We start from the raw sequence: 24,886 nt of genomic DNA, 5'->3' as shown, positions 1-24,886 counted from the left end.
TGGGGTTAGAGTAAAGAATGGAATCTACCAGCTTCTTAAAATGGTTCTATTTCCCATTAACAATAGACCTTTTTGCTACTTGCTCATCCTCTATGTTCTCTTTCTATTCCCCAGAACAAGAACCCATCACCACCGACAACACCCTTTCCCCCAATGCAATCAAACTATCTGCCTCGATAATATCTCTCTTCCTAACACTCGCTTCCATCCTCGCCTTAATCCAATTACGCAATTCGACTGCCGCTAGCGAGTCCAGGCCGTAGACTGATAGTGGTTGGCCCGGTTCGATGACTGGTTGGTTATTCCATCGGAGGATTTGCGCGAGGTGGAGGGTGAGAATATCTAGGCAGGTCTCTAGCAAGCCTTGGGTTGTGGTGGGGCTTGTTGTAAGGTGTTTGGATTTTTGCAGGGCTGTTGTTAGGGGGTCTGGCTTGGGGAGGTCGACTTCTGAGTTTGGTGAGTTATGGGAGTGGAAGAGGCCGGCGAAGCGTGGGTCGAAGCGGAGGTCTGAGTGTGTTGGGTTTTGTGGGACCCTTAAACCTGTGATGAGGTGGGACATTGAGTCTGGGCCTAGGTGGGAATGGTGCAGTGCGTAGTCGATTATATCGTGCAATGCGCTCTCCGGGATGCTGATGGTTTCTTTTGAGCCTGAATGACGCTGAGAGAGAGATTCCGATTCTGCTATCACGCCGATGTCTTCCATCACCCCTAGCGAGACCGTCATACAGCGTTGGCCGAGCTGGCGACGGTATTCACTGAACGAGTCGAGGAAGCTGTTGGCTGCGGCGTAGTTGGCTTGACCTTTGCTGCCCACGATGCTGGAAATACTGGAGAGGCAGATGAAGAAGTCGAGGTGGAGATGCCTCTCCATTGCTGCGTTGTGTAGGTTCCAAGCTCCGTGGACTTTGCTTCCGACGGCGTCGTGGAATTCATCCACTGTCATGGTCTCGTATGGTCGGTCGCGCAGCAGCATGGCCCCGTGGATGATGGCCCCGATGGGCACCGGGGCTTTGTTAAAGGCGCGGTGGACGTCGATGATTCGGGTTACGTCTCCTTGGCTATCGTAGAATTTGCATCCTAGTGACTGGCATTGTGTGATGGTAGCTTGGGAGCGCGCATCGTTGATGCCGCTGCGAGACATCACTACGATATGACGGACACCGCGCCAGGCCAGATGGGTGGCTATGCTGCCGCAGACGCCTTTCAGACCTCCGATAATTAGATAGGCCGCGTTATCTCCGATGGTGGGGTGGTGTTGATGGGTAGGTTCGTTGGTAATGCATTGTGCACTGCGTGTCAAGGCCATCTTACCCGAGCAGTGGTCACTCCGCAAGTACGCGACTGCCTCCTCGATCTGAGTCATTGAGAAGGAGACGGTCGGAGTTATTGTGTGAAGAAGTCCCTCCTGGGCAAGGCCAAAAACACGTTTCATAACTCTGAGAATGTTAGTAGGCTTATATTCTGAGTTGAGGGGCACTCACTTTGAAAGGATCTCCAGGGGTAGAACTATTGGATGACAAAGATCAACTATACGGTAGGAACATCCCCGAGCAAAGGGAGCTATTGACAAGGACCCTTGATCACTCGGCTTTCCAATCTGTACCATGGTACCACCATCTGCGCACATCCTCCATGACGCATCGAGTAGATCTCCTGTCAGTGAGCTGACAATCAAGTCGATGCCTCGATTTTCCGTTTTCGCCATAATATGCGAGACGAAGTTATTTGGCTGCAAAGAAAAGATCCGATCATCTGGAATGTCATACTGATCTTGTAAAGATGCCCTTTCCTCATCTGTACCTGTTGTAATAAACACTTCAGCTTGAGCATATTGACAGATCTGCACACAAGCACCACCCACGTCGCTGATAGCATTATGGATCAAGACCGTTTGTCCCTTTCGTAAGTTGCCAATCTCGAATAGAGTATAGTATGCTGTGCAAAACGCAACAGGTATGCTGGCAGCTTCCTCGAAGGATATGACGTCTGGGATGGTATGAAAGAGCCCTACTGGGATATTAACGTGAGGCTTAGGTGTACTGTCTGCCAAGAATGCCACACGACTGCCGATGAGGTCTGAGGGCAGGTTTTAGACTCGTCGCATAATACCGGCGCCTTCGAAAGGCACGTTATCATCCTTCGTGGCATCGCCGGCCATCAAACCCACATGTCTTTGACTCAAAGCAATAGCGCAAACCTCGACCTCGACGTGGCCATCTGGGAGATTATGAGACACATCGGACGGGTATCTCACATTGTCCATCATTTCTGCTTGGTTGCGAGAATTGTCGAGCAAACATCGTGTTTCAGTCTCTATGGCTCTTGTCGCCTCATCTAGCCGCTCATATGGCATCACGCGGTGGATATAGACCACCCCATCCCTCTCGGCGTACTCACTATCTGTGACCCAGCGGGACTTTGGGCGCTGGAGCTGGGACAGGGCATATACCACCGCTGACGGTAGATGTGGACCGTCAGGTGCTTCAACATCCAGGGTCATCAGGGTAGCAGAAGGGTCTTCCGACCGGATCGATCGAAACAGTCCAGAAACCAGTGCATTATCCGGCTTGGTGACGGTATGTTGGGCACCATGGGTGACCTAGAGAATGTTGCATCCCCTACTTATAAGTCGGCGCAAGCAGAGCCACTGCTCGTTTGTCACCTGTGTCAAGACTGGTGCGAACAGCTCGTCGATCACAAGGACTGTACTCGACGCAGGGACGTCGTGTGCGGGACAGCTGTGCTCAATTGGGTCCCAACCGGCCTCGCGGAGGAATGTGCGTAGGCCAGGTACAAGGCGGTTTGATTCGAAGAAGACGATATGCAATGGTTTAGGCGTTGGGCTCACAAATACTGCCTGAGTAAGCAAAGCCCATGTATCCCCGTTATAGCAAGATGGCAACGCTTTCGCAAAGCCTGATCGAGTAGTCATTTTCAAGTCTTCGGTGCTCACTTGATCTTTGTAAGCAGTCAATACATGCCCATCCGTCGACAGGAACCGCTTGGTGGCTTCAATGACATGGCTGCTTTCTTCCAAGGAGGTGCCTTGCACGATAATGAGGTCGAACGTTTCTTTATCTATGAAGCCCATAGCGTGGTCGTCCAGAGCCCGGAACGATGCATTGGTCTCGGATTCATAGCGCGTCTGTAATTTAGCAACTCCCTTCGCATCTCGCCCCATGAAGCAGCATTGACCGTGCATGTGTGACAACTCCTCCCTTTCAAGCCAGATACTCGCCCCATTCTCCCAGCCCACGTTGATCTCCAAGACATTGAACCCTTGCTTTCTGTGTGCCATCGACTCTAGAATGGTTGAAATCAAATCGTTCTGTGTCCGCGCCAGACTTGCGAGGCCCTCTGGTGTCAAGGCAGCAATATCTGGAATCCATACATCTCGAGTCAACCAATGCGATGCCGTCGGATTGACACTTAGATCAATAAGCTGGTGGCTCACTCCCTGCACCCGCATCAGCAATTCTCCGGTATCGGGGTCGTACACAGAGGCATTGCTTCGATAATTGTTGTCTGCACCACCGGCACTCGGGAAACAGGCGTACGATGCTACTGCAAGACCTGTGTCCCGGTGTGAGTTTGGATTAATCACCAAGTCATCGAACATTGACGGAATAAATGCTTGACGCAAGCGCGTGCGAACTCCGGCGCGTAATGCAGGAACCATGGCTTGAAAAAGTCCTTATAATGCCGCCGGATGGACTACATACAGCGACTGTGAGTACTCAGAAGGAGGAGCAACAAGCGTGATGAGAGACCGACTATGCCTTTTGCCGGCGCGGGCCTCAACCTGCTGCAGTCGTTGGAATGCCGGCCCATTGTTCATTCCAATCTCGACCAAAGCCTTGTTCCAGAGATGGCCCGGCGTCGTGTATTTCAACGGAGCGCGGTCACTCTCAGCTGCAACCTCGGTAGAAGGATCCTGAATGCGAATCTGTCCTCTGACATGCTCGATCGTGGTTTCACCGACCACAGATAAAGCTAGAAACTCATACCATCCGCCACATCGTCGAGGAAACAATGACAGATGGACTTCTCGCTCAATGCCATCGAGTACTAAAGCCTTCTCAAATCGTACATCCCGCAGACGGTAGCATAACTCATCAACTGCCACCATCGAGGATCCGTCCATCATAGTCGCCTGGTAAATGGCCTCGATTGCCATGGCCAGGAACCCCGACTTTGGAAACTCCACCTTGTCCCCGATGCGATGATCTCACATCCACGACAGGTTCGATATATTCATGACCTTTTTGAACGTTGGGGCCCGCCATGGTGTTCCAAGGACTTTGCTACCAAGCAAGTCATGATGGACAAAGCGTCTGAAACGCCAGTCGCGGCTTGCAGTACTTTCGGACCAGTACTTAGTTGAATGATTCCAGCATTAATTGGGCAAATCAAGAATAACTAATGGTGGTAGGCTCTCTGCATCCTCGTTCACCTGTGCCAGGTCAATCGGGAGACCGGCTGACCAGAGGTGGCCGACCACTGCGATTGTTGTATTGATAGAACCAGACCCTCGGCTGAGAGACGACATGTACATTGTACTGGGTGCTTCGCTGGAGCATTCTAAAATCTGACATATTGGCCCCTTCAAAGCCGCGCTTGGGCCAATCTCAACCACGTAGTCAACGGAGGATTCCAGCATGGATCGCATGGCGTCATCGAAGCGAACAGGGCATACCATGTTTCTTTTCCAGTATTCAATGTCGGGGCGTTTCTGTTGCCTTGATCCAGAGACAGAAGAAAACATTGACATTTCCAGAGCTTCATTGTGATATGACATACGTGACAGGTCCTTAGCAAGACGACTCTCATAAGACTCGCCGATGTCTTTCATGAACGTGGAATGATACGCCATATCAACCCGCAGCATCCGTGCGAAGATTCCGGCCTTGCTAACTCTCTCCTTTATGTCAGCAAGGTCGCTCACAGTTCCCGATAGTGTGATGCTTTTGGGACTGTTGTAGCACGCAATCTGAACATTGTTCAACCCTACCATATACGGTACGACATCATCTACCCCCATTCCCACTACCAACATCCCCAATGGGTCATCAAACTGGCAGCCGTCCTTGAATACCTGACCCCGGTGATATGCAATCATAATTGCCTCTTCCTCGGTCAAGTAACCGGCTGCAAATGCCGCTGCAATTTCTCCCGACGAATAGCCGACAACACTGGTTGGTGCAATGCCCCAGGCTCGAAACAGCACGACCGATACAATCTGAAGTGCTGTGACAATGGTCTGGCCATACTCGGGCTGCTGGACGTGCTCCGGACTACGGGGTGAGGTGAGCTCATCGTACAAAGACCACGCTGGAGGATTTGCCAGGTGCTGGAGGACATAATCCAGGTTTCTCACAACCACCCGCGCTGGCTCAAAAGCTTCCAATAAGTCTCGGCCCATTTCTGGCCATTGAGCACCCTGCCCAGTGAAAACGAATCCAATCCGCGGCGGACGAATGCTTTTTTTCTCGTACACGACGGGCGAAAGCTGGCGGTCGAGTCGGTCGCATACTACAAATCCTCGATGAAACAGCTGGCTCCGCCGCGTACCTAGTGTATATGCGAGATCACGTATTTTGATGTTGGCATGATATGTATCGAGATGCTTTGTCATGCTATCGAGGTAATGCCTGAGGGACGCCTCGTCATCTGCAGACAAGCACAGCAAATACGGCCTTGAGTCGCCACTTTTCTTATATACCGCCTGATGAGTATCTCTTGACTGTGTATAAGCCGGCTTATAATTCTGTATGAGAGTTCCGGGTTCATCCACGATGACATGCGGATTTGACCCTCCGAAGCCGAAGCAGTTCACGCCCACCCGACGGAAAGGCATCACTGGAAACTTGTCGCCTCCCGGCAAACAGATAATCTCAATGTCTCAAAGTCAACTGTCATGATTAGCATACATATGAGAGCATACATATGAGAGCTCTGCGCGTGACATACTGTTTGGGTTAGGAGTCACAAATGTCGGGTTCCCCGGAATCATGCCAGTCTCGACAATCATCACGGCCTCCATAAACCCCGACAGTCCTGCTGCTAGCTCCGAATGCCCAATATTGCTCTTGATCTAGGTATTCTGTTAGCTGCATCCCTCGCCCTATGAGAGACACCAACCGATCCCAGGCGCAATGGTCGCTGACATGGTCCTCCAAACACGGAGGACACCCCTTCAGCTTCGACGAGGTCGTCAACCGGAGTTCCTGTTCCATGACACTCCAAGTAAGCAGTAGAAGAATAGTCCGTGGTATTTGCATTCGCATATGCTTGCCTGTTAACGGCGGCTTGGCCTTGGGCGCTCGGCGAAGCAATTCCCGATGTGCGACCGTTGTGATTATTGGCGATGCCCCGAATAATTGCTCGGATAGGATCGCCATACTACAGCGCATCATCAAGACGCTTCAAGATAACCGCAGTAATCCCTTCTGCCCGAACATAGCCATCGGCTTTGGCATCAGATGTATGGCAGCGACCGGTAGGGGAGTGTGTATTCCGGATTGAACCGACTAGTCTATAAGCCAAAGGACAGGTCATTGGAGGTCTACCTACTTTCGCAACCATACTCGGGACTTCGCTGTCAGTACCGTCCATAAAAGTCCCAGGCCAGCTTACTTGAGAAGGAGATTGGACGCCGCGATAATCGCCCCGCTGATCTCGCCCATATGTAGGGCCTTGCAAGCAAGATCCATCGCGACTAGCGAGCTGGAGCACGCAGTGTTTACAGGCATGCTCGGACCTTTGATATTTAGAAAATGGCTGACTCGGTTGCTTAGCATCGTTGCAGCTGTCCCTAATCCCACTTTCGGTGGCCTTGAATCCGGATCCCGCGCAAATAGGTCCCAGTAATCCGATCTATGAGCGCTTTATGAAAACTAGAAGGGGTCGCCGCCTACCTCCTGTGTGGGCGCCCACGTAACAACCATATCTCGCCCCGGACAATGTCTCCATTGGTATGCCTGTATTTTCTAACGCTTCGTAGACCACTTCGAGGAGGATCCTTTGCTGCGGATCCATCGAGACGGCGTCTTGGGGTGAAATGTTGAAGAACTTGGCATCGAATGCCGCGGGATCGACATTTTCCATAAACATGACCCCAGGAGGGCGCATCGTACGCGGTTTTGCTGAGCCATCAAAGTGTCCTTGGTGGTGAAACCGCGATTCTGGAACCTCTGTACTGGGGATACCTCCACTCATGAGAAAATCCCAAAGCTGATGGGGCGAGTCGCTGCCGCCCGGGAGCCGACATGCCATGCCTATCACCGCGATCGGCTCCTGGACGAAACCACTCGGCCAGAGACTCGTGGACGAGTCCGATGTTTGGGGCGTCCAAGCCATCCTTGAGCGATAGGGGATGCAGATGGCTTCGCGAAGTCAACGAGGGAACAGCATAATTTGGCCGACTCCCTCCACCCCAGCAGATGGACGCTAGGCCGGGGTGGGGCGCGAAGGCGATCATAGGCCATGGATACTGACATTGAGGCAGGATTCGCGCGACTTATGATCATCACCGCGCAAATAAGTGTGACCCCTATGCTCTCTCGTTCTTCCGCACAACCGTGGCGGTGGTCGACCCGACCGCCGGGGGATCCATTATTGGGCACAAGCCCATTATTGGGTACAATCCACCGCTAAGTGTCCTCGGTTCCAGGCGGGTGCTGACAGGCCATGATTAAATAGAATGGCAGTTTGGTGTTTGTCACATTGGACACGGGTCGCTCTCTTCGGTGGGATGAGGATGGGGGTAATGGCGTCATCCAGCTGCGGGGGCACTAAATAAGGCCTGCTGTATGGTGAGTTAGCTCTAATCTCCGGAACGGCATTCGTCGGTCGCTCACAAAAGAAACCGGGACACTCTCCCGGGCCCATACCACTCACCCTCCATCTGCACTTTGCACACCCGCCGCTTGCCAATCATGAGGGAGAAAAGTCGGCGAGAGGAGGGGAGAGGAGAAAAGACGACGGGCCGGAGACGGATGGCGCGCGACGGCGGGGATCACGGGACACCCCCGTGACGTCAGGCCGCCAGGCGCCACTCTGGGTGTCTGAGGCAGGCATCTCCAATCCTTCCAGCTGTTGGCTATGGTATAATTTCTCTAGCTAACTTCTAGAACTGTCACTTCCTCGAGCAGCGACCCGACCAGTCGGTATCACAAGGAACAGTCACGTCGCGGATCCTTCATCCTTGGGTCGAGTGCACCAAGGTTTACCTCAATTCCCGCACCCCAATACCTCTTCGAGCCACCAGTGTCATACACATACCGAAAATTTTGAAATGCCCTCCACAACGCCACGAAAAATCCTAGGTCCTTTTCTTCCCGATATTCCCCCCGAGAAGTGGCTTGATCGCGTTGGTCGCTTCCTCCGCACGATGAAACGGAATCCGGGGGGGAAGTTGATGGATGACGTGGTGGCCGATGATGTCGTGGAAGAAATACCGCCCAATTAACCCAGAGCTACGGTTCACTGTCCCTAGGACGCCTCTGACGAAGGTCCACGCTCGGCTGGAGTAGTACGGTACGGCCGGGTGCGCGTGTTTCATACAGGTTATGGTGACTGTCACAGCACAGTCTAGGTCGAAATTGCACGGAGTTGACCGATCCAGTGGTGGACCCAGAAGTAGGGCAGAAAGTATAACAGGAACACATTGGCAATGCCAACCTTGGCGCCAATGTACGACAAGAATCCGACCATACGACGCAGGCCAAGATCGGACTGGACAACCTGCCCTCATTGTTTCAGGTGAAAGAGACCAGCTGGATTGAAATGGCCAGGGGTGTCGTATTCCTGGGGTGCTGATTTCCCTCCAGTCTTGTAAACTGCCACCCAACCAGCTGGTGGCCTAACAACGTGAGTAGAGCGACAAAAATGGGCATCTTGACCCATCGCCTTTAAGAGTGGGATACTGGTGCCTTTCCAGGATCCACACTGCTCCTCCGTCGGAAGTACAAACATGATGTCTTTCTCCATGTTCCCAGTAAAGCGATGATACCGCAAATGAGTAATTTCCAGGAGAAGTAGGGGACGAAGAGAGTTGAATGCACGGCCCAGCCGATTGCATCATTGAGCTGACGATATGACGAGAAGGAACCATGACCCCGTTCATGAGGGATTATCCACAGCCCCTTCCCTACCAGGTCCTAGCAGAAGCCGTAAGTTACCCATGCTACCAGATGCAGACGAACCGTCAAGAGATATGGTATATGAAGTGTGCCGTATATGAAGGCTGTGGCGTAACAATATCACGAGTGAGGTAGCCACTGACTCGAGCAGCGAAGTTTGGAAGCAAGTTTGGAAGCAGGATTCAGCCTTCAGCTTGTTGCGACTCGTGCCGATATGGTTCTAACTAAGTGATTAGAGTAGGGTCACGGATAGTGAAACCATTGCCCAAAAGAGTGGATGCCTGGCCTATGCTCGATGTATTGCTGCGTTCAGAGAAACAGGGAGTTCCCAGGACTCATCTGTCACTTGCTTATGGTATCACGGTGCGGTCTCGGTAGCATATATAGCCAGACATCTCAAGAGTGTGGCTACATCCAGACAACTTTTATAGCGCAGACATGGTTCAAGATAATGCTTCATACGATCCCAATTTTCCTTTTCTGCTGGAATAGCAATACCGGTTGAGCGAACTTTCTCTTCCAATCGGTTCTGTCGTGATGGACGGTATGTAAGTTGCTTCTCTGTTTCGTCCATTGGTCCGAGGCCCGGCCTATGGTCTAACGCATAACATGAATACATACAGCACATCCGCAGGTGTTCCGTGGACCACATACAGTCCAGGTTAGGTCAGACTGGAGTCCAGTGGGGAAGTTCCAGTTCACTGTCGTCTCAAAGTCTTCTCTTGCAATCTGTGCGATGCCATGACATTCTTTATTTGCTTAATCAAGGTTTCGCTTTCCAGGTTTGGCTATATACCGTCCGGGTTTGGATTGGATTCGGGTCGCGCAGGTGGAATGCATCCGAGGGCCATCAACTGCTCTGACAATAGGCGTTGAATACCGCACTGACGCAACTCCGTGGGGCTCGACCCTAGGTCTCATTCTATAAAGCGCCTAAACCCAGGTCGTATTTTTTACACCCCCTCGGCTATCGGCTATCTGGACTGCAAGATGGAGACCTTGTTCGATCGAGTCATAACGCATCCTTATTATTTTTTGGTGGCGATTTTTGTGGCCATAAAATGCCTGAGGTATATCAATAATCTCCGACGAGCTGTGGCATCTCCCCTGAGTAATATACCAGGCCCATGGTATGCCCCTCTTACATCATTGCATCTCAGTTGCGCCTTTGCAACCGGAGAGATATGGAAGGCCGTCCAAGCAGCCCATGCGGAGTATGGGCCCATTGTTCGGTTAGGTCCACGTCACATTTGGATAGCGGACAAAGATGCGATACAAAAAGTCTTGATGACGGTTGATCTCCCAAAGGTGGCTATGTATGCCGAAATATCTAGGGACCGGGCCAGCCCCGGGCTGTTCGGTGAGATGTACTGCAACCCCTTGAGTCAGTCTGTACATTAGTTGAAGAAATCTTCGTACCAGACGTCACGACCCTCACAAACGCCTGAAGCGGTTCCTCGCCCCCGCCTTCACCGTCGCCTACATTGACAACCTGGAATTTCTGTTCGCCAAATGCATCCGGGATTTGATTTATAGATACACGGCCCTGCTAGGCGAGCGCTCTGTTGTTGATGCGCGGCCATCTTGCGTTACCGATCTCATGGACGATATCCATAAGCTGGCGCTGGATATGTGGGTGTGTCACGAATCTTGTTCATGTCGTAGACTGACTGGTAGCGATAGCATGGGAGAATGTTCGTTCGGTCGAGGCTTCGGAGAAACGAAATCTGCGGACCACATTGAAACTGACAATATATGGCAAAGCATCCCCCCTTCGGTATTGAAAGGGATGAGGCGAAGGTACCAAGTATGTATAGACGAACTCTGTACGAGGTAGCATCACTGATTTCGCAGACGGTGTATCTCAAGCGCTTTATTCGCAGGCTGGGATTCGACCTCAAGTTCGATTGGCCCAAGGAGATGATCACTGTGAGTAGTGTCTGCAATTTGTCACACTCCATGCCAACATTACTAGGCCATTCATTCCATCATCCATCAAAGGAACGCGGATAGGGCTAGCGTTCGATCAGACCTCCTTCAGCATATGGTGGAGAAAGGCAAGAGACCCGACAGTGGCTTGAAGATGGCCACTCGCGATATCGTAGATCAGATGGCTGAGATTCTCCTTGCCGGATCCGAAACCACGTCCGGTACCATTGCTTGTATCTTCCTAGAGCTCCTCCGCCATCCCCGTGTCAAGAAACAGCTCATGGCAAGCCTCCCGGTATTGAAGCCATCAGAACAGATTATATCCAGCAAGACTATTCGAACAGACGCGAGGTATGAGTATTTGGAAGCGTGCATCAAGGAGACCCTTCGACTGCATCCCATCGCATCCGAGATGGGCCGGCGAACGGGGAAGGAACACATCGAGCTCTGCGGGTATCTGTTACCACCGCACACAGTCGTGTCAGCTTCCTATCGAGATCTCCATCGGAATCCGACATTTTGGCCGCAGCCTTTGCGATTTTGGCCCGAACGTTGGCTGCAGCACAGACCTTCCGACGTGCCCTCGCCCGAGTATGTATACCCAGATCGGCAGAGTTGCGCTAACCGGCAATAGCATGCATGCTTATTACCCCTTTTCTGCGGGAAGGCATTCATGTATAGGTAAAAAGTAGGTATCCAGCTTCATTCTCCGATCGAGTGCTAATTCGGCCAGCTTTGCATGGGCGGAGATGCGCATGGTGACCGCAAACCTGTTGTCGCGGTTCGATTTCACCGAAGTGCCCGGACAGGAGATCGACTATCGACAATACATCACTATGCAATTTCAACATGGATCATGGCAGGTAGTTCTGAAACCCAGGTGCTAATTATATTCCTTCGGGCAATGCCTGGGATGAGGAGGCTGAGTACGTGGCCCATCTGAGGTTCTAAACCCTTCACTGTGGGCTGGGTATGGTGTATGCAGTCGGCGGGGAATGTTAAATCACGGCCTGCCCCATAAGGAGAGTGACTTTAACAAGAATTGCGTGGCTCTAGAAGGCCCATTGGAACACCGGCCAAACTGGTTCGCTTCATTTAAGGTTAAGACTGCCGGACTATTGCCAAAGGGGTCGATCTTGGGGCACATCCCATCCCAAGTGGGTGTGCCTTGAACCCACCAGTGCTTAGGTCAGTCAGTCCACGTAAGAGCGATAGGAACCGCATCAGCCGGATCGTTTAGTCTACGTCGCGAGGGGCATCGTTTGCTGCAGTGCTATTAACCCCTCAATATGACTGGACTTGGACAATTGGCGTGGCGCAGGGTTTCAGATCCCTCGCCCAGTGGAAGCGTCATCGGGGTCGGATATGACCATATTCCAGCCATATCCGGCACTGGTTTGCGATGTCGAGCAGACTGGCCTGTTCGGTGTGGCTGGGAACCGGCTGGTGTCCGGTGGGAACAGCGCCAGAAGATCGGCCGTTGAATTTCCAGGCTGTGTGCCAAAAGAGAACGGTCTAGCGGGGAACCAGCCTCGGTTGGAACCAGATTTTCAAAGCTTGGGCTAAATTCTTTTCCTTATCAGCGGCCGGGTGGAGTCGCCGTGCCACGCTCGTGGTGAGATTATTTCCGGCATCTTGCAGCCAGCAGGGCCGTAATCACTCATGCTTGTAGCCTGAAGGGCTGTTGGCTTGCAGGAGGGCGAAATAAATATAGCCCCCAATTGACCATAGACGATATGAGAGAGGGGTGCCATCCTGCGAGACAGGGAGAAGTAAAGACGACGACGCCGGCGGTGGATTCAAGCCGCGTGGCCGCTTGAGTGGCCGCTGCCCCACTCCGGAGCCCCGGGCCAATCAGCAGGCCCGTCGCTATAAAAATAACTGGACAAGCCTCAGCCCTAGTTGAGGCACGTACGACGACGCCAGCAACATGGAAGAGGCAGAGATTTCGGCACTTGGAAATCCTAATCAGCAGTTGCTTGTCATTCATTCATATAGAGAGCTCGGGATGTTTGCTCCGATGGGTCCAAACCATCAATTTCCTCATCTTCCTACCCTCTCCCTTCATCCAAATTCCTCTTCCCCCGAATTGGCTGCTGCCTACACCAAATAGTTCGTCAACATGCAGATGCGCTTGCTGCTCGCGCTTGGGGCCCTGTCCTCGGCCGTCATTGCCCAGCCGGAACCCGCCGCTGACCTGTCCTTGACATGGCTGGCACCCAAAACCACTGTCGCTGAACCGACCCCCGTTGTCCAGGCCGATAGTTACCAAAAGCCCAAGCGGTATTACCGGTCATTGGCTTTCGAGAAGAGAGCTACAACCACAGACACTACAATCACCTCGACAGACACTACCAGCTCGACCGAAGCCTCGACGAGCACAACCTCGACAAGCACCTCGGAAGCCACCACCACCACCTCCTCCGACTCAACCACTTCTGCGACGACTACTTCAACCGCGTCATCAACCACTTCGACCTCAAGCACGAGCACGACTGGTTCCACCAGCTCGACTACTTCCTCCACCTCCAAATCCACCACCAGCGCAGCAACCACCACCACTAAGAGTACCACGACCACCTCCACCACCACGAGCACCACGACCTCCGCTACCAGCACCATCACTGCTGCGCAACGCGAGTACAACCACCGCGGAGAAATTGCCGCCATCATCACCTTCAGTATCCTCATCTTCATCTTCATCGCACTCACCTTCTTCCTCTGCTTCCGGGAGAAATCCAAGCAAAACCGAATCCTCGCGAGGAAGGCTGCCGCGGATGCCGGATCCGACTACTCCATGCTTCCTCTAGCCGAGAACACTCGACCTCAAAGCGAAGCCAAGTTCGATCGCGCCTCCATGATGTTTGCCACGCAGTCTCAGGCCGATCTGGGCTCGACGCGACCTTCGTCCATGGCAGCGAGTGAGACTTTGACTGTGACCCGGCATTTGACATCAGGGACACACCCTGGCGAACAACAGGCAAATATTGTATGATCTGTACAAGTGGAGTTTCCGGGATGATGTTCGATGATTACAGCATGACTACCGAACTGGTACCATTCCGATCGCGCTTTCATTTTCTCTTCTTCTGTATATCTTTGTGATCTTTGTTTAGCGATTTGAGCCTTCCTGCAGTGACCGTGTTGCAAGCCTTTTGTGAGATATCAGAGCATAGCGTTATGGAGTATACATAACTACTTTTCACGTTTCAATGGTGCTCAGTCAGTGTTGACAGAGAAGTAAAAAGACTCAACTGTATACTTCTCCGCTATAAGAATGCGATAGGTCATTGCCATCGTTGAATTACTTTCATTCTTTGCTAGAACACCCGCGGTAACAACAGTGACATCCCATACACTAGAGATCAAACCAAATCGACCAGTGTCTCGGACCCAACTGTCCAATTTACTGAGCATAACACCCTTTTCGGCGATAGCTCCATCCCATTTAACGCCGAAACCCAATCTCGCCAACCTTCATCCATGTAGCATTATGGGACAACCAATCCATACATGACCCAAACCCATCACATTCATCCAGCTCAACACCCCCAAGATGTGTTCTCATCCACGCATCCACTTCACCAATTCCTTCGACGCCTTCAACCTCATCCTCGCCACCCCGTGATGGCACCGAATTCACCAGAGACGGCTCAACATCGTGGCCGACATCCTCAATACCCCTTATTCCGAGTAACGCATTCGTGTCCTTGCATTCCTATATAGAGTCTGCTTCCCCCTCTTGACCGACACACACAAACCTCATAAAACCCTCAGTCGCCGACCGCGACATCATCTTCTTGCCTGGGTAAACGGTAGCCATGACACCATTGTACTGGTTACGCATACCATCGGGCTTCTTTTTGGTACAGGATTTTCTATCAATAGTGGTTATCGATTTGTGAAATGTTGATAGTATGAAATAAGCAATGATTGGTGGCCTGTAGTACCTAGAGCGGACGGCCGAATAAAAATAAGTATATAGCCGGGATCAACCACTGATTGTTCAGAAGTCTTGGCCTACGGACTCTGAAGGAATGACTGACATGGGCAGGATAGAAGGAAATCAAAGATACGATAGCATGGACCGTCTGGATAATTTCCAAATGATAAAAGGATAAACACAGGAAGATAGGTGTTGGAGGTTGATATGTATAGAAACCATGAACATAGGGAATGAAGGGTTCAATTTTCCATAGACAGGCAAGATGACCGAGCGGTCTAAGGTGCTGCATTCAAGTGATTCCTCGCTTACCCGGTTTACAAGCCAGGTCGTACTGCAGTCTCGAAAGAGGCAGGGGTTCGAATCCCCTTCTTGTCATACTTTTGAGTTTTTTTTTTCTACTCCCGCCCGCCATTGTTTACCCCCATCCAATTAGTATTCAAATCTCATTGGTTTTGTACTGCATCCCACCAAGAAATACGGTTGAACAATAATATTCTGTAAATAACCAAGGACTAGGATAATTTCATACCCGATCGGTTGGTTCTCTTCCTCTCGACACCATGTGCCGATGGCCCTGGCGCAGAAACCCCTACCTGTTCATCCCGGACAGTCCCGTCTCCGGTTTCTGGCCACCCACTGCCAGTGTCTCTCTGTCCGCAGTCTTCCTTCCATATGGAATGCTGTCAACACCCAAGTCTCAAAATAGAATACTCATGAGTAGCCACCGGGCCTGGCCAGCCAGCCATGCACGAGGCCTGTGCGTGACCGCGACCCGTGGGGATGAGCGGGGGCCTAACGCTGACCCGGTCTTCCCGTCAGCTTCCCCAGGCTCAGCTGGAGCTCTAGCTTTCCATTCTCTCATCACGAGTGCCCCGTCTGGTCTCCAACCATGTTGCCCGTCAACTTTAATGTCACCAGCCATATCATCCCCGCCTGCTATATCCGAGAGTATGCCGGCAGCACAGTGGACCAGGAGGACCAGCTCCATCTTCATGTGAAGCAGTACACCCCGCTGGACCTTCCCGACCCTGTCCCAGACGGTGCGGTCACCATCATTGCTGCTCATGCTGTGGGGTTTCCAAAGGTTCGAGAACCAACCCTACGTAAACCACACACTGAGAGCTGACCAGATATAGGAAATCTACGAACCACTATGGGATGAGCTCCTGACGCGATCGAAACAATCCAATTTCCATATCCGCGGCATCTGGATCGCCGATGTCGCAACCATGGGCCTGAGCAGTGTTCTCAACGAAGACAAGCTCAGCATGGACTGTAAGTCCCCACCGACCAACTGCTCCCAACCATCCCTCTAACCAGTAACTACCTGCTTAGCCTCATGGATGGACCATCCCCGCGATCTACTCCTAATGATCAACCATTTCCGAGATCAAATGCCCCGCCCACTGGTAGGAATCGGCCACAGCTTCGGCGGGACTATCCTGTGCGTATCCCCCTCCCCCATCCAGACATGGCTAACCAACAATAAGAGCAAACCTCGCCCTAATGCACCCCCGTCTCCTAACCTCCCTCATCCTCATGGAGCCCGTCATCGTCCTCACCGCACCACCAATGGGTTTCGGCTCCGACCCAACCGGCCCCGTCAACTGGTGTCTCTACCGAGACGACGTCTGGCCCAACCGCGCCGCCGCGGACGCCGCTCACAGAAAGACATCCAAGCGCTGGGACCCTAGATGTCTGGATCTCATGACCCAGTTCGGGTTCCGGAATCTACCCACAGCCCTACATCCAAACCTCGGGGATAACGCCGACCCTTCCAATCCACCAGTAACCCTCACCACGACCAAATATCACGAAGTATTAGGCCAACTTCGAGAGAACTTCACCCCCCGAACCCAAACCCCAGATGGTAAATTCCAACTCGACCGGTCCACGCACGCAGATGCCGATCCCGCACTCGCCATCCTCCCGGTCTACAAGCCCGAACCGGCTCTCACATGGCATAAACTCTCCTCTCTCCGCCCAGCAACCCTCTTCCTCCTAGGCGAATACAGCTACCTCCCCCTCCACGAAATCCGCAAAGGAATCAAACACTGCGGCCAAGGGATTGGAGGCAGCGGCGGGAGAGAAACCAACCAAGTGAAAGAAATCACGATTCCGAAACGCGGCCATTTCTTCCCGTTTGAAACTGTCAAAGAAACGGCTGATTATTGCGCTGGTTGGCTGGACGAGGTGATGGGGAAGTATATGGAGTTGGAACGGGCGTGGAATGAGAAGAGAGGGAAGTTGACGAAACGCGATCATTTGGTGCTGAGTGAGGAGTGGAGGAGGGTGATTAGGCCGCCGGCTGCCCGTCCAGCTAGGAAGACCAAGATATAATCACATATGCGGATATTTAACTTGGGTATTGAGTCTGGAGATAGATATATGATGAGATTGAGTGCTATTTTATGAATATATTTGAGATTAGTATATATTGCTCGTTAACATATGCTATTATGTGCTTGGATGAAGTAGTATTTGAGAGTAGACAGCATTGTATCAAGAAAGAGCGAGTAAACTTTTATTTTATCACACAAATGAAATCTATAGAGAATGATATCTAATCCCTAAAGAATGAAAGAATGAGTAAGTGAGTAAACGAATGAATGAATGACACCCCCTACTCCCCCCTCACCACCTTCACCTCACTAGTAACCACCTCATTAGTAACCACCTCAATCGACGTCCTCTTCATAATCGCCATGCTGAGCTGCGGCCACAGACCCGTTTGACTATCTCTCGACCCGCACGGTCGTTCTTCGGGATCGAATCTGGTGTCGAAGAGAGTGTCGCCCCATACGCGACCTGGGATTTTCTTTGCTGTTACGGTGTGGAGGGGTAGAGAACGGGATCGTGAGCGAGAGTATTCCTTGTTCCAGAAGTTGGGGCGGAGGAGGGGTCGTGTCGAGGGTGCGGCGGCGGCGATGACGCCGATGGAGGATTCGAGGCTGATTGGTTAGTTCAATTGTTTTGTGTCTGTGGGAACGAGAGGGGTGGGGACTTACAAGGCGCACATGTAGAGATTGACGTAGTCCCCTGTGGATGTTAGATTCTGGTTGTGTAGTATGGGGGGAGAGGTGGGTATGTACAGGTTGGGTCCGTTGACTCGGTCAGTGTGGATACGAGGATGGTGCGTGCGAGGGAGAACCCTGCGCTCCTGTTCCATGTCAGAAGATAGATTAAGGTGGATGCAGAGACATACGCAAATCCCAATGCCATAAGCCCGCAGATAGCCCCCTTCACTTTGATTGGTATCTTGACCCGCCACAGAAATACGATCGGTAGGATGGACAGCACGATGTCGGTTCCTGCGGCAATGGCTGAGACAGATTAGTACAAATATGATATATACTGGGATATACTCACATCCTTGCGCGATTGCTGCCCCGTTGATCGCTGTCTTGGGCCAACACGTCCCATCCACTCGTTTGTCCCACGCCCGGGCCACAGGACTACACTGGGGAAGCACAATAGCGGCATCAAGGATACTGGTAATAGTGTTGAAGGCAATGAAGCACCAGAAGAATATCTTCCATATCTTGGTCGTGAGACTATATCCGTTAGTTTGGAATAGCACAAACAGCAGGGGACGCACAAAAGTCTCATCAGGAGCAGGCTGATGGATATTTTCAGGAAGATGGTCGAGAAGAGCAACGGAAAGAGACACATCCGCAGCAGCTTGACACAGTAAACGGCGCGATCCATGTCAAGGCTGTCGATGTGATGTCCCAAGCCATACCGGACTGCCGCGAGGATCAACGCCATGGCGACCAGGGTGGTCAACTGAGTCACTCGTATCAGCAAGAACAATGAGCAGCCGCAGACATCTTACCGTTGCGAGCACATTAAACCAGTCATCCCAGGCCAGTGTCCTCATGACGAACTTGCGCACGTACAGTCGCAGCAGAGTGAGGATGACGGCAATGACCGTGGTCACAATCGTCGGGACCACGATGACCAGTGCCCTGGAGGCATGCTCGTCAACCGCCTGTGTCCAGACCCCCATGGTGCATCAGTCCGAGCAACACTGCTGGGTGAAAGAAGCGATTGTCCCACGTAGTCATCCGTATCCTGTCAATAGGTCGAGCAGTGCCAGAACAGCGAAAGATTTGTACCTCGGGAAAAAAAATCTTGCCCTGGCAGGTGTGCGTAAGGCCACCAGGGGAAGCCCCGGTTAATCCAACTTAATCTGTCTGTCTATCCCAGAAAGGCAAGGAATCGAGGATCCAGCGCCTCCAGACCAGGGCCTATGGCAATCCATGCTCATGAACCTGGTCTGTGGCATCCCTCGAGGGGTGGGATCGTACCAATGGCAGTGGATAATGAGCTACCTAGATGGAGCACGGTTGACAAGGTCTCTAATTTCTCATTCCTTATGGAGGCTCCACTCACGCGACCTGTCTTTGTTTGACTGCGCCAGTCTCGGAGCTCCGGGCAGATGGAAGTCAGGAGATATACCAGTCCACCAGGATCATAAGATCTTCATCTATTCCTAGAAGCCACGGAGTACTCCGTATAATCGATATGCAATGCCCGAATTAGAGTCATGGTGGTTGGGGGTCAATATTTTGCGATGGGGAAATGTGGGGGAGCTGAACGGGACGGGAGGAATCTGTGACACTTGGACATTGACATTGACACTGACACGGGGATGGCGGGGAACGGGTCACTCAGGCACGAGGGTTTCAAACGGCTGTCAGAGAGACAATAAAAAATTCTCCGTATTCTACAGTAGTGCCTACGATCAAATCAACTGTCAGTCATAAATCACGCATATTATTTCCAGTGTACACACCACTGGTTGACCAGTCCGAAATGGATGCCTGGCTGGCTGACACGTCGACTAGGGCTGCAGCTAACCCTTTAGCTCGCATCTTGGGATCCGATCATGCCACTCACAACGCCCGTCTTTGGACATCCCTGCCACCTCGGTTCCTGGATGACTCTCACGCTCGCTTTAATTATTAATCGGTCAGCTCAGGGGTTCCGGCAAAGTCTTCGTGGTCGCACCTTTGCTGCATCATGGCGATCAGCGACGCCTATCCCCGACTACCCCTCAACCCCAGTAATCTAGGAACCCCGGTCAAGATCGAGATAGAATTTGGAATCAAGATATAACAAACACGGCTCAAGTGGGGGATGTCGGGTATTTTCTCTCCACCTCCACCCAAACCAAAATCCCGCTGGAACTGGGAACATCCCTCATGGGCCCACCCCGGCCATTCACCGTCACCATCATCGGCGGGGGCATCGGCGGCCTGGTTCTGGCCGTCGGCCTCCTTCGACGTCACGTCCCCGTCCAGATCTATGAGGCTGCCGAGGCCTTGACGGAAATCGGCCTGGGCTTGTCCATCGGTCCGGCGGCTCACCGGGCCATGCCCCTCATTGATCCTCAGATTCGTGACATTTATGACTCGTTGGTCACCACGCATGCGGTTAGTCCGGGCTATGAGCAGTATAAGCAGACTTGGTTTGAAATTGTCTGGGCGGGTGGGGATCATGAGAGTGAAACATTGATGGACTTGAAGGCTCTGCCATCCGGGAAGACGACGCTGCGTTGTGCAGATTATCTGGCGGCTTTGGTTGCCTTGATTCCTCCGAAGATTGTGCACTTTGGTAAACGGTTGCGCCGACTGATGGAGACGTCAGACAAAGTTAGGCTATGGTTCGAGGATGGCACCACGGCCACGGCCGATGTGGTGGTTGGCTGCGATGGAATTTAATCCAAAGTCAAGGAATCCATGCTGCCGGACGAATCAAGAGTCAAACAGCCTCAGTACAGTGGCATGTATGGGTGCCGTGCCGTGTTCGACATGGAGGATATGGTAGAGGCGGTTGGGGACCAGCACGCTAGAGTCTCCACCATGTACATTGGCAAGGGAGCCTATGCCATTTCGTATCCTATTATGCGCGCAAAGAAGGTGAAAGTTGGGCTCTATATCCTGAGTGAGAGGTGGGATTATGAGGCTTGGGTGCGACCGGCAAGTAGAGAGGATATGCGATGAGATGCTAGGGGAATGGGTGGATACGTCAACTCGCTTGTCGAGGTATGCTGACGGTTCATCTCCTAGTAGAGTACACTGAAAAGTTGCAGCGCATGCCTGACCCTTCACAATGGGCGATATTCGACCATCCCCATCTGTCCACGTACTTCAAGTCCCGAGTTGCCATCATGGGTGATGCGGCTCATGCCTCCACGTCTCATCAGGGTGCGGGCGCTGGTCAAGCAATTGAAGACGCCCATGTTCTTGCAGAGCTTCTCAGTGACTCGCGAGTGACCAGCGTGGATGATGTCGTGGGAGCGTTCCAGGCATATGATCAAACCCGCCGACCGTGAAGCCAGCATGTTGTTACCACGAGCAAGGAGAATGCCTATCTGCTGTGCTTCTGTTTTGAGGGAGTAGGAGACAACGAGAAGAAGCTTTGAGAGACCTTTCAGCAACGGCTACGGTGGCTCTGGGACCTGGATGTTCAAGAGCAGGTGGAGAAAGCCAGAAGAAGATGATTAGCTATGCTAAGCTATAGTGGGCTTTTATTGAATAAAGCATTCGACTTGGTCCTGATCTCTTTTGACCGACTATTTATCTGTTCAACAGTATTAGCACTTCTCCAAATACCACACGCTGACTATGCTTATATCAAAAGACATGACAGGGTAAAAGCATGCCAGGACGGAAGACCATTGTGGTGCTGGTTGACTGAAATTTTCAATACTTGTCTCCCAGAGCAGCCTGTGAGTTCATTCCATGAACAAGCTCGCCAGTTGTTAGAGCAAGCTTGATTTAGGAAGAAAAGGGGAGTACATACTTTATTGGAATATCTTCCATTTCCTGCTTCAGGGAGTTTCGTGCAGTGGAAATATCCACCATAGCGTGCTTAGGACTCTTATCAAGGTGCTCGCCACATGTGGGGCCATTTCATCTGGCTGTCGGCAGTATGAAAATTCTGTATCTTGCTCTCGCTAGTTGAACAATGACAGGGCTGGTTCCTATTTGCATAAACTATGGGACTTAACACTGCAGCACGCCAGTTTCGGGATAGCTTCAAGCAAAGTCATGCGCTCATGCATATCCTCGATCATGAGATCACCAGAAATCTGCCTGAGTGCTCTCACAAAAGGGCTGTCCCCTGCATGTAGAACGAGTTCCAACAAAACCTTTCCGTAAGCCCAGGTGTCGTTTGATCGACGCACCGCAAATGGGAGCTCACTAGGTTGTACTTCACCAAGGATCTCTGGGGCACGCCACCCATGTGTATAACCACCAATACCACTTATGTCGATAAGAACTGCATTTCCATCTGCATCAATAACAATGTTTGCCGGTTTAATATCCAAGTGAGTTTTTCCGGCCATGTGAAAACAGGCCAATGCGGTAGCGATTTGTAGAGCCCACCGTTCCCAAGCAAAGTCAAGCAGGCAATGTTCCTTTAAGAGTGTCTTCAAAGAGCCACCGCTATAATATTCCAGCACGATACCCACGATAACAGGAGGTTGATCACTTGTGCTTGATGTCTTATACGGGTTTGTAGAGACTGCAACACCGGCCGCTTGTACAATTCCTGGCACGTTTCGGATTATCTCAATGTTCTCGAGCTCATTGCGGATGACTTTTGTATCATGGGGATAGTAGAGGGGCCGGTTCACAACTTTGAGTATATAAGGTGTGTTGTTGTTGACGTTGAGAACTCGGAAGACACCGTCCGCAATCTCGGTCTGATCTGAAAGCTCGTTCAAGTCGATAGCATGAAAAGAAGGAAATTCATCATACGTTGGATAAACAACTCGTGAAGGATCTTCCTGAACGGCCCATTTCAATTTGGCGGCGATCTTCACAAAGTGGTTATGGTTCGATTCTTCATTCGCATGCATAACAAGTCTGGAAGCGTGTCCTCTCACAATTTCGTCTAAAACCAATTCCGTGACAGTGTCGTTAAGAGGAGGAAGCCTGCGGTAGTCTATGAGTCTGACAAAGGTTCGAAACTCCTCGCGACGTTCCCGTCTCGTGGTCCTAGGTCCGACTCTAGGTTCATCCAACAAGCTGTACACATCGCCTTGAAACCTCACTTTAATCCACCATTGCGATTCATTCCAGCGGTAGATCAGTGTCTGCGAGCGAACGATTGGCTCCGGGTTTCCTTCTGCAGAACAGTCTGTTTCCTCACTATATGACTTGAATTCGACCGAGGCTTCAGAAGAAAGGGGAACAGAAGCGGAAGGCATTTGGTCACCGGGAATGACCTGATTGAGAAGTGACATGAGGCAGACACGATGTTGGAAAGTGCCGAAGCCAGGGAGGTCTCTAGGAAACCCGGACGGCGGCAGGTCACACGTGATCAATCAGTTGACCGTTGCCTCGACACCCCTTTGCTTGCGACTTCCGTGGTCTACTGTAACTTATATTCGGAACGGAGGTTCTGTTTCCAATCCCATCTCTTGAACATGCAACCCAAGATGTGATGGATCTGCAATATCATATACATGATTTGAAAGGGCGTTTAAGCCCGCTCGGCGGAATTCGCCCGGTGTGGCAGTAGCAGCTTGCAAATTTATATCCGAGGAGGCTTTGTATGCCCACGGTCTCAGGAACAGGATCATTGACTGGATCTACCAGGAATCTAAACGGATAAGTAATGGCTTTCATTTAATCAGTAAATTAACTGGCAAGTTTCACCTATAGCGATCTGTACATTCGTCCAATCGCCTCCCCCAGATCAGTCCGACCCCGATACAGTCGAACGTCCTTGGATGAATTATTATCTGCTTTTCTGGCAAGAATACCACCCGGCAAGAAGCTGATAGTCATCTCCACAAACGGACCAACCGAGGCATCTGGCAGGAACTGTCCAAAAAACGTCGCCAATCTAGCCTTCTCGACCGGCCTTACCTCTACCGCATGCCCGGCCGCTTCTTCAAATGCTTTTTGTACATCCTTCACCGTGTGGTCCTGTGGACCTTGCACCTCGATGACATAGGGATGTTTGGGAATGTGGATGGCCATCAGGTACGTGGCACAGGCCTTGCCGATATCAGTGACGGCGACCTGAGCAGGGCTGTTAGTCACCGATCATGGAAGCCAATACACTCACTGACCATGGGAATCTCATAGTCCAGAGGGGTAATGGGCGAGTCAAAGTGCGGCTGATCCGATTTGACTGTTAAAACAGCTGGAGCCCAGTTTTCCATAAAATAAGCACATCGCATGAAGATTATCTCAGGGACGACGTCCTTGAGGATCTCTTCTGCAATATGGTTGGTCAGAATTTCGCCCTATGCGTGGTGAGCATATTGCAGCTCAGCTATGTCGAGACCTGGACGTACTGTCCCCGACGGTTGTTCAGCCCCCATGCTCGAAAGCAACACCAAGCGTTTCACCGACCCAGCCTTCTGAATCGCCAACCGGGTATTTTCCGACGCGATCGTAGCCCACTGCATCATGTCGCTTCCATCATACCGTGGCGGAGTGATGGCAAACACAGTGTCCGCTCCACCCAGATCCAGGCTGGTAGCATCGTTGAGATCGCCCGCGACGGCATGGAAGCCGGCATGCGCGCAGAATTCGCGGGGTGCCTTGGAGAGGTCGCGGTAGATGGCATGCACCCCGACCGGGGAGGTTAGCTGGTCGGCCTCGAGGAGGACTCGAATGGTCTCCTGAGCTGTTTTGGGAGAGGCGGGGAGAACAGCGACGAGCATTTTGCTATACCTAATATCTGGATGGCAGATTGGAGATGGGCATCGATGCTGCTGTCAAGTGGAGATCAGCGGGGAAGCCTCGTTCCATGGTTCCACCAACGATGACATCAATGTCTATGGTCGTATTTAGAGTTTGACACGGGTACATCTATCTCATACTACTGCTGGCAGGTG

At 51.8% G+C, this 24,886-nt stretch overlaps 8 protein-coding genes and 1 non-coding gene across 9 annotated transcripts; 5 read left to right on the top strand and 4 right to left on the bottom strand.

Moving 5' to 3' along the window:
* Positions 1 to 103: 103 nt before the first annotated feature.
* On the bottom strand, positions 104 to 7,359 carry fma-PKS (polyketide synthase fmaB; the record flags this gene model as incomplete). Its single annotated transcript, XM_025613555.1, has 15 exons — positions 104 to 1,436; positions 1,482 to 2,076; positions 2,110 to 2,599; positions 2,663 to 3,681; positions 3,775 to 4,207; positions 4,262 to 4,375; positions 4,421 to 5,532; positions 5,572 to 5,866; positions 5,887 to 5,912; positions 5,971 to 6,094; positions 6,142 to 6,402; positions 6,436 to 6,530; positions 6,574 to 6,593; positions 6,637 to 6,876; positions 6,962 to 7,359. 15 exons carry the CDS (start codon positions 7,357 to 7,359, stop codon positions 104 to 106), a joined length of 6,555 nt encoding a protein of 2,184 aa, XP_025472908.1.
* Positions 7,360 to 10,133: 2,774 nt separating this feature from the next.
* Positions 10,134 to 12,163, top strand: BO94DRAFT_480765 (cytochrome P450; the record flags this gene model as incomplete). Its single annotated transcript, XM_025608838.1, has 7 exons — positions 10,134 to 10,510; positions 10,566 to 10,775; positions 10,827 to 10,950; positions 10,998 to 11,072; positions 11,119 to 11,663; positions 11,707 to 11,760; positions 11,806 to 12,163. 7 exons carry the CDS (start codon positions 10,134 to 10,136, stop codon positions 11,957 to 11,959), a joined length of 1,539 nt encoding a protein of 512 aa, XP_025472907.1. The 3' UTR covers positions 11,960 to 12,163.
* An 835-nt stretch (positions 12,164 to 12,998) lies between these two features.
* Positions 12,999 to 14,276, top strand: BO94DRAFT_529556 (uncharacterized protein). Its single transcript, XM_025610470.1, has one exon. It carries the CDS (start codon positions 13,195 to 13,197, stop codon positions 14,065 to 14,067), a length of 873 nt encoding a protein of 290 aa, XP_025472906.1. The 5' UTR covers positions 12,999 to 13,194; the 3' UTR covers positions 14,068 to 14,276.
* A 998-nt stretch (positions 14,277 to 15,274) lies between these two features.
* Positions 15,275 to 15,393, top strand: BO94DRAFT_t31. Its single transcript has one exon. It is a non-coding gene; the product is annotated as a tRNA-Leu (tRNA).
* A 477-nt stretch (positions 15,394 to 15,870) lies between these two features.
* Positions 15,871 to 17,457, top strand: BO94DRAFT_505202 (alpha/beta hydrolase). The gene is made up of 4 exons (XM_025609532.1): positions 15,871 to 16,102; positions 16,155 to 16,293; positions 16,354 to 16,462; positions 16,509 to 17,457. The coding sequence occupies exons 1-4, from the start codon at positions 15,908 to 15,910 to the stop codon at positions 17,356 to 17,358; spliced, it is 1,293 nt and encodes a 430-aa protein (XP_025472905.1). The 5' UTR covers positions 15,871 to 15,907; the 3' UTR covers positions 17,359 to 17,457.
* A 184-nt stretch (positions 17,458 to 17,641) lies between these two features.
* Positions 17,642 to 19,027, bottom strand: BO94DRAFT_454308 (uncharacterized protein; the record flags this gene model as incomplete). The annotated part of the gene is made up of 7 exons (XM_025607603.1): positions 17,642 to 17,969; positions 18,027 to 18,057; positions 18,111 to 18,178; positions 18,224 to 18,341; positions 18,388 to 18,572; positions 18,617 to 18,804; positions 18,854 to 19,027. The coding sequence occupies 7 exons, from the start codon at positions 19,025 to 19,027 to the stop codon at positions 17,642 to 17,644; spliced, it is 1,092 nt and encodes a 363-aa protein (XP_025472904.1).
* Positions 19,028 to 20,225: 1,198 nt separating this feature from the next.
* On the top strand, positions 20,226 to 21,744 carry BO94DRAFT_561717 (putative salicylate hydroxylase; the record flags this gene model as incomplete). Its single annotated transcript, XM_025614236.1, has 6 exons — positions 20,226 to 20,723; positions 20,757 to 21,006; positions 21,028 to 21,068; positions 21,116 to 21,324; positions 21,361 to 21,421; positions 21,452 to 21,744. 6 exons carry the CDS (start codon positions 20,226 to 20,228, stop codon positions 21,524 to 21,526), a joined length of 1,134 nt encoding a protein of 377 aa, XP_025472903.1. The 3' UTR covers positions 21,527 to 21,744.
* Positions 21,745 to 22,009: 265 nt separating this feature from the next.
* BO94DRAFT_505196 (protein kinase) lies at positions 22,010 to 23,242 on the bottom strand (the record flags this gene model as incomplete). The annotated part of the gene is made up of 1 exon (XM_025609531.1): positions 22,010 to 23,242. One exon carries the CDS (start codon positions 23,240 to 23,242, stop codon positions 22,010 to 22,012), a length of 1,233 nt encoding a protein of 410 aa, XP_025472902.1.
* Positions 23,243 to 23,433: 191 nt separating this feature from the next.
* On the bottom strand, positions 23,434 to 24,771 carry BO94DRAFT_480755 (NAD(P)-binding protein). The gene is made up of 3 exons (XM_025608837.1): positions 24,341 to 24,771; positions 24,113 to 24,289; positions 23,434 to 24,062 (listed from the first exon to the last, which is right to left on the bottom strand). Exons 1-3 carry the CDS (start codon positions 24,710 to 24,712, stop codon positions 23,694 to 23,696), a joined length of 918 nt encoding a protein of 305 aa, XP_025472901.1. The 5' UTR covers positions 24,713 to 24,771; the 3' UTR covers positions 23,434 to 23,693.
* Positions 24,772 to 24,886: the final 115 nt, after the last annotated feature.

The sequence above is a fragment of the Aspergillus sclerotioniger genome (genome assembly GCF_003184525.1).
Source record: "Aspergillus sclerotioniger CBS 115572 chromosome Unknown BO94scaffold_1, whole genome shotgun sequence".
Lineage (NCBI taxonomy): Eukaryota > Fungi > Ascomycota > Eurotiomycetes > Eurotiales > Aspergillaceae > Aspergillus > Aspergillus sclerotioniger.
The sequence above is the reverse complement of the archived record's forward strand: the minus strand, read 5'-3'. Positions and strand labels throughout refer to the sequence as shown.

Bases quoted from the DNA above. Each gene is read 5' to 3' on its own strand.
- BO94DRAFT_529556 (XM_025610470.1), top strand. From the start codon at position 13,195: ATGCAGATGCGCTTGCTGCTCGCGCTTGGGGCCCTGTCCTCGGCCGTC.
- BO94DRAFT_505202 (XM_025609532.1), top strand. From the start codon at position 15,908: ATGTTGCCCGTCAACTTTAATGTCACCAGCCATATCATCCCCGCCTGC. The intron at 16,103-16,154 runs GTTCGAGAACCA...GACCAGATATAG, and splicing joins ATGCTGTGGGGTTTCCAAAG to GAAATCTACGAACCACTATG. The intron at 16,463-16,508 runs GTGCGTATCCCC...ACCAACAATAAG, and splicing joins AGCTTCGGCGGGACTATCCT to AGCAAACCTCGCCCTAATGC.
- BO94DRAFT_480755 (XM_025608837.1), bottom strand. From the start codon at position 24,712: ATGCTCGTCGCTGTTCTCCCCGCCTCTCCCAAAACAGCTCAGGAGACC. The intron at 24,290-24,340 runs GTACGTCCAGGT...CACCACGCATAG, and splicing joins CTGAACAACCGTCGGGGACA to GGCGAAATTCTGACCAACCA. The intron at 24,063-24,112 runs GTCAGTGAGTGT...AGCCCTGCTCAG, and splicing joins TGGACTATGAGATTCCCATG to GTCGCCGTCACTGATATCGG.